This window comes from Lycium barbarum, chromosome 11 (genome assembly GCF_019175385.1).
Source record: "Lycium barbarum isolate Lr01 chromosome 11, ASM1917538v2, whole genome shotgun sequence".
Classification (NCBI taxonomy): domain Eukaryota; kingdom Viridiplantae; phylum Streptophyta; class Magnoliopsida; order Solanales; family Solanaceae; genus Lycium; species Lycium barbarum.
This window is the reverse complement of record NC_083347.1, coordinates 1302143-1313959: the sequence shown is the minus strand read 5'-3', so window position 1 is coordinate 1313959 and position 11817 is coordinate 1302143. Positions and strand designations below refer to the sequence as shown.

At 36.5% G+C, this 11817-nt stretch overlaps 2 protein-coding genes across 2 annotated transcripts; one reads left to right on the top strand and one right to left on the bottom strand.

Annotated features, from left to right (window-relative positions):
* Positions 1-1146: 1146 nt before the first annotated feature.
* On the top strand, positions 1147-2558 carry LOC132619221 (probable amino acid permease 7). Its single transcript, XM_060334170.1, has 3 exons — positions 1147-1237; positions 1542-1769; positions 2005-2558. Exons 2-3 carry the CDS (start codon positions 1578-1580, stop codon positions 2404-2406), a joined length of 594 nt encoding a protein of 197 aa, XP_060190153.1. The 5' UTR covers positions 1147-1237; positions 1542-1577; the 3' UTR covers positions 2407-2558.
* Positions 2559-4142: 1584 nt separating this feature from the next.
* LOC132618069 (proteasome activator subunit 4-like) lies at positions 4143-4961 on the bottom strand. The gene is made up of 2 exons (XM_060333123.1): positions 4755-4961; positions 4143-4375 (listed from the first exon to the last, which is right to left on the bottom strand). The coding sequence occupies exons 1-2, from the start codon at positions 4944-4946 to the stop codon at positions 4334-4336; spliced, it is 234 nt and encodes a 77-aa protein (XP_060189106.1). The 5' UTR covers positions 4947-4961; the 3' UTR covers positions 4143-4333.
* Between the last annotated feature and the right edge of the window lie 6856 nt (positions 4962-11817).

Sequence of the window (11817 nt, the reverse complement as noted above, 5' to 3'; positions counted from 1 at the left end):
AGAAATAAATCATCAATACCTTGTGAACGAAATGTTCACAGAAAATTTTCTTGAGGTAAAAAAAATAAATCTGAAAATGATTATTAGTAGAAGAGAATTAGAAAGCTTACATAGATTTATGTGTTATTGAAGGGATATTTATAAGAGGTTAAGCTCAAAATTCAAGCCAATCAGTTAGTTAAGCAATATCTATTTGAAAAGGTAGGATTTTAAAATATCATTATCTTATTATATATTTGAGTTTGGAAAAATTTGAATTGGTTATCCTTATCTTATATACTTAAGTATATATTCTTGTTAACTTCTTTTTTGAATTAGAGATAGGATAAGTACTTCATAAGTGGTGGAATTGTACTCATGGTCATGTTAGTAATTTGACCGTACATGAACTTTTGATGATATTAATTATGACACCTAATTAAACATCTTCATTTTTATTATATTAAATCTCATGTTGAGTATATTTTGTTAAACTTTGAATCTTCAATATTTTTCCAGTTAAAGAAGGTTACAGTACACCACCTTTTTTTTTACGTGCACCACTTTATAAAATATGCTGGAGAGCTTATTTTAATTAATTCAAATTTCAGACATCTTTTATTTGTTTGTTCAGTATAATGACACAAATATTTTTTAAATTGTGCAGATTATGTTGAAAATATTATTTGAATTATTTAAAATTCAAAATAATTTTGTCACATCTTTTAAATTAACCTCAATGCAAATACTCTTTTTATATAGGTGATTTATTTATTTATTATTATTTAAGAATATTTAAAATTCGTCTGTTTAAGATTAGAATGCTTCATTTTTGAAGATAAAATGATAAAGAATTCCATTAGGTTTAGATCACTTCTTCAAAATTCAAACTTACCGAAACCTAATTCAATGGATTATCTTCTCATTAAAATTTGAATATTTATATTTCAATTATAAATTCAAAATTTATATTACAATTTTTATTAACTTTGTCCTAATTTTCATTAATTTTGTCCTAAAATTGCCAAGTGGCTTGTCATTAGCTTGCCACTTGTCTTAACCACATTGCTTATACCTCTCCTATTTTATATATATAGATATAACGTTTAGATAGATCGCATGTTTTCCGTCGTTATATAATATCACACATCAATATTTTGGAAGTTCTACTGCTGCTGAGAAAGTATGGTTGGTTGCTCAAGCGCTCGGGGACATTGCCTTTGCCTTTCCATTCTCTCTTATATTTCTGGAGATTCAGGTGCTGCATTTTGCTTTCTACATCAAATAATAAGAGAGTTTTAAGTTTTATACACCGTTACTGTAAACAACTTTTACTATCAGGTCATCTAAACGACACCTACTGGTAAGTCTCGTTAACATGTGGGATTTGCAATATTGAAAATAAGATGTGTTGCGTGTTATAACAGGTAAAGATGACCTGATGGTGTAAATATTATTTACACTAACGGTGCATATTACTTAAAACTCATAATAAGAATGTACTCTTAAACTACATTAAGCAACACTGAAGCAATTAATGAAAACTTCCAAAAAATATGAAGGACACATTAAAGGCGCCTCCTCCAGAAAAGATCACCATGAAGAAGGTCTCGATAATGGCAGCCTGTATTACAACTTTTTTCTACCTTTGCTGTGGGGGATTCGGTTATGCAGCCTTTGGTAATTCCACACCAGGGAACCTCTTGACAGGATTTGGTTTCTACGAACCGTATTGGCTTGTAGACTTTGCTAATGCATGTGTTGTTCTCCATCTAGTTGGTGGATATCAGGTACTTGAAAACCTAAGTGTTCTGTCAATCCCTAACAATGTTGCCCTATGTTTTTAATTCTTAAACTTCTATGCCTTCGCAGAGAACTTGTTTAGTACTCAGCTAAATCTTTAGTTTTGGCATCTCAATGAGCTAGCTTTTAAGTTTGAGTCACGCCTAAGTTCATTTTCTTTACAAAACTACAAATTGCTTCCTTGGAATTGATCTTTTGTATTGACTTGAATATGCTTTACAGATTTTCAGCCAGCCACTATTTGCAGATATTGAGAGATGGTTTGCCAGAAAATTCCCAGAGAGCAAGTTTGTTCACAAGAATCACACCCTGAAACCTCTACTAATGCTGCCACTTAAGTTTAATTTTATGAGATTAGTCTTCCGAACAGCTTATGTAGCATTAATCACTGGGATAGCAGTATTTTCCCCTTACTTTAACCAGGTCGTAGGGGTGTCTGGGGCGATAACCTTTTGGCCTATCGTCATTTATTTCCCTGTAGAGAAGTACTTAACCCAGAAAAAAACTGAAATTTGGAAAACCAAAGCTATCGTGCTTCGCGTGTATACAATGGTATGCCTGGTTGTGATATTCTATGCATTTGTAGGATCCATTAGAGGAGTGATAGTCGCTAGGTTCAGGTAAAATATACTATACTTCTTCATATACCTACTGAACAGGCTTTAGTCAGAGGAAATGTAAATGAATTCTTAGCAGTGTGTAAGTCTTGATTATGTAAACAAACAATGTTTTACTTTGTCAACAACAAAATATGCCATGAAGTGTAATTTTGAAGAGTCGAGCATTCTTTTGTTAGCTTCTGCAAGTCCCTCATTGCAAACTGCAATGCTTAGCTTATCAAATGAACATGTGGATAACGGGCTCGTCTATTATTAAGTTATTAGTTTACAAAGCTATATCAGATATCTCGAAGTAAAGTAGACGGACGGGTATGACAGCTAGAATTCTATTTCTAGGAAGAGACTATCGGGAAGCTCAGTTTCGATCGGGCTCGAAGCAGAAGGTAGAGTCGTCATATCTCTTGCTGGTGCAGCATTTAGGACATTCTTGGGCTATTGAGCCAGGTGCTTATCAAGTAGCTCTAGAAGCATGTGTACAAGCTCGGAATGGAGGACGTGATCTGGCTCGAGAAGGCAATGAAGTTATTCGCGAGGCTAGCAAACCGAGCCCAGATATTGGCTGTTGCTTGTGAGATATGGAAAGAGATCCGATTTGATTTTCCAGAGAAAGCATGAAAACCTCTTATTTGGTCAACGAGAAGTGAACTCCTCTTTAGTAACCCAAGGTGATCCGACCTCTTCGATGCTTTATCTTTGTATACCATCTCCAACTATGCTTCAAATCCAAATTGGTCGATATCGAATAAATTAGTCCTCATATTCATTCAGCTTATCAGGACTAATGTCATTTCAATACTATATAATTAAGTCTCAATACCAAAAAAGTAAAGTAATAAGTTAACAACTAATGTAAAACTAATCAATTTATGATAAAGCATGCAGAACGACATTCGACTAGTGGGTATTCATATAGCCAATCTAACTTGCTTGCAAAAAAATTTTTAAGCTCACTCTTTTCAAAGAACAACATCAGATGTTCAAATTTATACTCCAAGTCAACACGGTCTGCCCCGACACCCTACTTTTTTCTTTGAACTGCGCCTATCTTAATAGTTTGTCGGCCTGTACCGTGTTAAAAAAGAACTGTATTTCCTTATACGTGCCCTATGGTTGTGTATAAACCAAGGAATGCATGCAAAGAGACGAGACCATCTTTTCGTGCAAGAACCTTAAAACTTGCCAAAACGAGAGATCAACAAGAGTAAAACCAAAGGTTTTACCACCAGCAACTTTACCACTAGAGATTTTCCTAATCATTGGTACTGCTCCTACTTCCAGAAAAATAGTCCCTTTCTAGGCTCGAACCTTAAGTATACAGCTGATGAAATGGGTAGCTTGACAAAGCCCCAACTAATGCACCAACTGCCAGTGTCACACATGAAAATAAAAATGAAACAATTGAAAAATTCTGTGGATTTATCAAAGGGCAATTAAGAGCCTGACTTGCTTCCCTCAACAAGCCTTAAGATCCCGGTGGAGCAAGTCCACCAATCACGCATCAGAGGAGCACAATTTCACCATAACCTTCCATCTCTGGTTCATGAAGAGGGATCTCCGTAGAACCAGAGTTCGTGTACGCAAAGCACATGCAAAAGACCAGCAAGGTCAGTTGCACAAGAAACTTGATGAAAACGGCTAGGATTCAGAGGATGTAACAGAAACAAGAAATGTATCAATAATTTTCAACTCAGATTGTATTCTATGGGAGAGATGATCATCTGAAGATCTCATAAATCTACTAGCGAAAGTAGATTTTTGTAATATCTAAAGAGGCCGAGCCAAAAAGTTGTCATCATTATCAGAAGAACAACAGAATGAAGAATAAACAGGGGATACAATTCATCAATGGCCAAAACTCAAAAAATGAATGTCTATTATTCTTGTCGATTTATCTTTTTATTCTATCTCTCATTTAAGGCAAACCATGAATCTCAAGCGAAGTAGGATGAGGATGATGATGTATCAGCCAGGACCTGCAAAGATGTCACAAATGATCTCGTTAGCTAGGAAAGCAGCTATTACATTAATTATAGGGGTGGCTTGTTAAAAATTATGTAAGAACTACTCCATTCTTCTAGTTGTTTAACTAGGATTTGATATAAAAAATAAAATGGAAGTCTTATAGAACTTTGAAAAGAAAACTTCCTTTTCACATTAAACAAGTAAACTAGTTTTGGATGAAATCCGATATAACCTAATGGCCATAAGATCCCAACTATGTCATAGCCACGGATCTAGATTTTCAATTCGCCTCTACTTGTATGTCAACATTTTGGTTAAAAAATTAGATTGGAGAGGACCCATACATCAGCTAAAAGTACAAAATAACAATAAATGTACGTGTGACCATACCTCAAGTTGTTCTTCAGTGAAAGAATCTTTCTGAACGTTCCACGTGTCCGCATGAGTACGTCGAAACTCTGCCACAGCTTTTGTCACGGTCGATTTTACAGGTGATGGTTCAGAAACAAATTGAGCCAATAGGGTAACGTCCTGGCAACCAGCTGCAATAAAATTTGACAATTTGTCACTAATGAGAAACATTCCTCTCGAGTAAGTCCATACTGCTGGAAATATCTAAGTTTAATAGTATACAACTTTAGACTAACTCAAAAAGAATAGATATCTTTCAACAATTAGAAATAATTTAACTATATAAGATATATGTTTTTGGAAAAGGTATTTGTATTTATAAAAAACACAAAGTTGGTACTGAAATTTATGTACAGTGAGCAAAAACATCAAAATATGGCTCTTCTAATCCTCGAGAGCCTCTATTAGTTCTAGAATAGCTTCTGCCTCATTTACAATTTCCTTTTTACACCAAAAGTGAAATAACACAATACACACTAATGAGATGATTTATAAAAAAGGGCAGCCCGGTGCACTAAGCTCCCGCTATGCGCGGGGTCCGGGGAAGGGCCGGACTACAAGGGTCTATTGTACAATGAGATGATTTATAGCCACACACATATTTATCGCTTGTTTTAGACAAGTTTAAAAGTCTTTCAATATATCTTTCTTAAATTCCGTGCCTAATCAAACAACATCACATAAATGGGACGGAAGGAGTATTATTTAATGCGGGATAGAATTGATATAAGAACAAGTGTAATAGCAATAGATGTATAAGAGTATCGAAAGACAGAGATGCCTTTATAGCAGGTAATCCCTGCATAACAGTCTATTATTATTTCACTACATAATAATTCTTATGTTATTATTAGTCCATGGACCAAACATTACATGGAAACAATACATGAGACAATATCAATATTTCCATCAAGTATTAAACCTAATTCTCAAAATTAACGAAAAAACTTGCCTATATAACTTTTTGTTTCATCCTTTTCAAAAAAACTTAGTTGTATAATTAGAACCAAAAAAAACAAAAAAGAAAGACACTAGCTAGCAACTATTCAATGATTTTAGTGGTCATGTGAAACTTGACTAATAAAATGTACTGAGCGGCAAGAAACTCGACTCTTTTGTATTAACAAAGTTACTAACTCGTAATTTGAAAGTTCTGAATGCCATGTTCAAGTAGGCATATAACAAAATAAGATTGATTAGGTAATACGACAGACTAAAATTAAATTTAAAGCAATGTTCCGTGTGGAAAAAAGTTGTTGTCGTGTTAGTGGCAGTTATGACATACACTACAGCATAATATATCAATATAAAATAGAGTTTGAATTTTTCAGCTACTTGATTATATTAATAAATCAACTAGAAATAGAACATCGTTTTTTCAAATTGCATTACTATGTTGCACGCCCGTGCAAAACTAGCAAATACAAAAGGCAGAAACAACCTATGTTAACCCTTTCCAATTAGAAGGAATACCTATCTCAATCTTTTATTTCTGTGTAACTCCATTCTAAGGCAACAATCCTTCCTTCAAGGACTTAATGCACTAGATAGACAATACCAACCAAGTATGAGATGCCTATTATTTTCTTTTCTTTTGATAGGTAAATTATGAAAGTCCATCATTCACAGTCCCAAACGTTGTTGGCTCTAGGAAGTAGACCATACAAATTCACTGCTGCTAGGATGCTTCACATGGCTTATCTGGAAGCTAATAACTTAGGAATGTAAAGTCCATAAACAAGATTTATCTACGCTTCTGTAAAAGATTGCTTGAAAGAAACTGTCTTCTAGAATATTTCAAAACATTAAGCATGATCTCTACACATACTCAGTTAGTATGTGTTAAAGCTAGTTAATGATTGAAGCTAGCTAAGTTGGTGTGAATGAGAAATGGAGGGAAAAAGATAATGGAAGGAAAATGAAGTTCAAAGCAAAGTTCTGTTGAAAAAGGAGCCTTGTACCACATTGGTGGTAGAAAGGGAAAGTTATGTGCTTATATTAGAAAGCACTTCCTCTAGCTCTTAAAGGGTCAAGAAGAGGGGCTCCCCTCGCGCCGTCGTCGTCGCTCGGCTCGGCTTCGGCTTCCCAACGTTCTTATTTTTTTTCGGAAAAGGCATGGCCTTTCCGAACAGCCACCAAGCCTAATCTGAAGAGGCATGTTCAAGGCTATATAAACTGAGGCAATGCCTCAGTTTTCGACTACTGAATTTTTCACTGCATCTGCATTCTTTCACAAAATAAACAATCGAGTCTTCGTGTGTTTTCGTTGCCATATTTGAGTTCGCTGAAGTCGTAGGCGTTTGAGGTACCGCCACTCCTGCGACAGATACATCCGTTTTATCCTGGGAGGAAATAATCCGCAACCTCGGGTACAGTGAGGGGGTTAAATTCCTTAAGGACACACAGTGTATTCTCTGGTCTCGGATGCTTCCCAACAGTTTCTGTTTTCCATCCTCGACCTACTGGTTTTTCCAGTTTCTGATTTTTTTTTTTCCCTTCTGGTTTTGAACACGGGAGACAACAAGCTTAAGGAATTTACACAAATTATTTCTGTGTTCATTAGTTGTTGTTTAGCGATTACAGAACGTTATACGGGAAAGAAAAGAAAGAAAAAAAAATGTTTCTTTATCATAAAACAGTGCTGTCCACAAAATAAAATAAACCTGTTTCTTTCTTGTTTGCATGTAACGAACTTGTATGTTGTTTGGAGACTAAAATCTTCGGATTTCTACTCCGCTTGAGATTAAAGTTTCAGAACTTTCTACTCATTTGGATACTTGATTTGAAGATATAAAAACTTCATCAAGTGTACAACATACAGTTTTCTACATTCTGTTTGAATTTTTTTTTTTTTTTTTTATTGTGTAAACTTGATTCGGTTTGAAGAAATCAAATCTTCACCGTTGTGTATTATGCAGTCAAAACAGATTCAGTTCTAAGTATTTGTTCTCTACAGTAAACTGGTGTTTATTAAATTTTTCTGTTGTTCCTGCGACAGAAATGGGAGAACAAACTCCAAATTTGAATGTTAATGCTACTGCTACTGTCACACCAGCCCCCGTGGTTGGTTCTACGAGCAATGCCGCGTCCTCCAGTCGTACTGCACCAGCACCGGCTCCGGCAGAGAAGCCCGGAAAATTCACCGGGATTGATTTCAAACGATGGCAACAAAAGATGTTCTTCTATTTAACTACTTTAAGCCTTCAAAAGTTTATTAAGGAGGACGTTCCGGTTCTGCCAGAATCAACTCCTGAGAATGAACGTTTTCTTGTAACTGAGGCATGGAAGCACTCAGATTTTTTATGTAAGAATTATATTCTTGGCGGACTGGAGGATGATCTTTACAACGTCTATAGCAATGTGAGAACATCAAAAGAGCTATGGGATGCGTTGGAAAAGAAATATAAAACAGAAGATGCAGGACTAAAGAAGTTTATCGCTGCCAAGTTTCTGGATTACAAAATGATAGATGGCAAGTCTGTTGTTACTCAAATTCAAGAGTTGCAGGTTATCATCCACGATCTCCTCGCTGAAGGTTTGGTAATTAGTGGGGCGTTTCAAGTTGCGGCAGTGATAGAGAAGTTGCCTCCTTCATGGAAGGACTTCAAAAAATTACTTGAAACACAAGCGAAAGGAGATGACACTGGAAGATCTCATCGTCCGGTTGAGAATCGAGGAAGATAACAAGGCAGCGGAGAAGAAGGCAAATGGGAGATCAACCATAGGGGGAGCACATATTGTTGAAACTGCCTCAACTAATCTGAAAAAGAGGAAAAAGGCATCGGGACCAAGGAACTATCCCAACAAGAAGAAATTCAAGGGAAACTGCCACAATTGTGGAAAAATCGGACACAAAGCTGCAGACTGTCGTGCTCCAAAGAAGGGAAAAAAAAAGGGTCAGGCTAATATGGTTGAAACAAACGATGAAGTTGAAGACTTGTGCGCTATGTTGTCTGAGTGCAACCTAGTGGGAAATCCGAAGGAGTGGTGGATTGACTCTGGCGCCACTCGCCACATTTGTGCTGTTAGAGAAGCCTTTGCTTCATATGCTCCCGCCGGGCCCGACGAGACCATTTACATGGGAAATTCTGCAACAGCCAAGATTGAAGGTTATGGAAAGATCCTGTTGAAGATGACCTCTGGCAAGGTGGTGACTCTCAATAACGTTTGTCATGTTCCTGAAATTAGGAAAAATCTAGTATCTACCGGACTTCTAGTGAAGAATGGTTTTAAGTGTGTCTATGTTTCTGACAAGGTTGTAATAAGTAAGAATGAGATGTACATAGGAAAAGGTTACCTTACAGAGGGCCTTTTCAAACTGAATGTAATGGTTGTTGCTAATAATAATAAAGTTTCTGCTTCGTCTTACTTGATTGAGTCAAATGATTTATGGCATTCACGTTTAGGACATGTCAATTATAAAACCTTGCGAAAAATGATTAGTTTGGAAGTATTGCCTAAGTTTGAATGCAATCAATCAAAATGTCAAATCTGTGTTGAATCTAAGTATGTAAAACATCCTTATAAGTCAATTGAAAGGAATTCAAGTCCTTTAGACTTAATCCATACAGATATTTGTGACATGAAGTCAATCCCATCTCGCGGTGGAAAGAAGTACTTCATAACTTTTATTGACGATAGTACGCGGTATTGCTACGTCTATTTACTTAATAGTAAAGATGAAGCAATTGAAGCATTCAGGCAGTATAAAATTGAAGTTGAGACTCAACTTAACAAAAAGATTAAAATGATAAGGAGTGATAGGGGCGGTGAATATGAATCTCCTTTTGAACAAATATGTTTGGAATATGGTATTATTCATCAAACGACTGCCCCTTACTCGCCACAATCAAACGGAATTGCAGAAAGAAAGAATAGAACACTAAAGGAAATGATGAATGCCCTGTTAATAAGTTTTGGGTTACCCCAGAACTTGTGGGGGGAAGCTATTCTAACAGCTAGCCGAATACTCAATCGAGTGCCCCATAGCAAAACAAAATCAATTCCATACGAAAAATGGAAAGGAAGGAAGCCCAATTTGGAATACTTCAAAGTGTGGGGGTGTTTGGCGAAGGTGCAAGTTCCTAAACCCAAAAGGGTAAAAATAGGACCTAAAACCGTTGATTGTGTTTTTATAGGATATGCCACTAATAGTAAAGCATATCGGTTTCTGGTTCACAAATCTGAAAATCCCGACATTCAGGTGAATACAGTAATTGAATCAGATAATGCTGACTTCTTTGAAACCATATATCCGTATAAAAAGGAATGTGAGTCATCTAGCAAAGAATCTAAACGACCTCGGGAAGAAACAAAGGAAAATATTCCTGATAAGGAAAATCCAAGACGCAGCAAACGTCAAAGGACGTCTACTTCCTTTGGACCAGAGTTTCTAACATTTTTGTTGGAAAATGAGCCTCGAACTTTCAATGAAGCTATGTCTTCATCGGAAGCTCAATTTTGGAAAGAGGCAATCAATAGTGAGATAGAATCCATATTGGACAATCATACTTGGGAATTGGTTGATCTTCCTCCAGGGAATAAACCTTTAGGTTCCAAATGGATCTTCAAGCGGAAAATGAGAGCTGATGGTAGTATTGATAAATATAAGGCAAGACTAGTTGTTAAAGGTTTTAGACAACGAGAAGGTCTTGATTACTTTGATACATACTCGCCGATAACGAGGATTACATCTATTCGGGTGTTAGTAGCGTTAGCCGCCGTGTACGGTCTTGAAATCCATCAAATGGATGTGAAAACAGCCTTCCTAAATGGAGAGTTAGAGGAAGAAATTTACATGGAACAACCTGAAGGGTTTGTAGTTCCAGGGAAAGAGAAGAAGGTGTGTCGACTTGTTAAGTCTCTTTACGGACTTAAACAAGCACCTAAACAGTGGCATGCAAAATTTGACCATACGATGCTGTCAAATGGATTCAAGATAAATGAATGTGATAAATGTGTTTACATTAAGAACACTCTGAACCACGTCGTCATTGTTTGTTTGTACGTGGATGATATGCTGATAATGAGTAACGACATTGCTAACATAAATGCTACTAAGCGCATGCTTGCTAGTAAGTTTGATATGAAAGACTTAGGAGTTGCCAATTTAATTTTGGGAATTAAAATCCATAAGACTCCTCAAGGTCTAGCACTGTCTCAATCTCATTATATTGAAAAAGTACTTGAAAAGTTCAAGTACTTGGACTTTAAAATTGCAAAAACACCAATTGATATGAACCTTGCTCTTGCAAAGAATAAAGGTGATAGTCACTCTCAATTGGATTATGCCAGAGTGTTGGGATGTTTGATGTATATCATGAACTGTACGCGACCTGATATTGCATGTGCTATAAGTAAACTAAGTCGCTACACTAGTAATCCCGACCAAACACATTGGCTGGCAATGAAACGAGTTTTGGGGTATTTGAAACATACTCAAAACTTTGCTTTGCATTATAATAGGTATCCTGCAGTTATTGAAGGATACAGTGATGCAAATTGGATCACCGGTTCAACTGAAACGAAATCCACAAGTGGATATGTTTTTACCATAGGTGGAGGAGCAGTGTCTTGGAAGTCATCCAAACAGACATGTATCGCCCGCTCTACAATGGAATCTGAGTTCATAGCTTTAGACAAAGCCGGTGAAGAAGCTGAATGGCTCCGGAATTTCTTAAAAGATATTCCATTTTGGCCCAAACCGTTGGCTCCTATATGCATACATTGTGATAGTCAAGCGGCAATAGGAAGAGCCGGGAGCGCTATGTACAACGGAAAGTCTCGTCACATACGACGAAGACATAATACCGTTAGACAACTACTCTCTAGTGGAATTATCACAATTGACTATATTAAGTCAAGAGATAATGTGTCGGATCCGCTAACTAAAGGCCTAACTAGAGAAGTGGTTGAAAGATCATCGAGGGGAATGGGACTTTGGCCAAGGACAAGTCATCGTGGCGGTAACTCCACCTAGAAGACTGGAGATCCCAAGATCTAGGTTCAAAGAGATCAAACAAAGTCATTGATGACGGTTCAA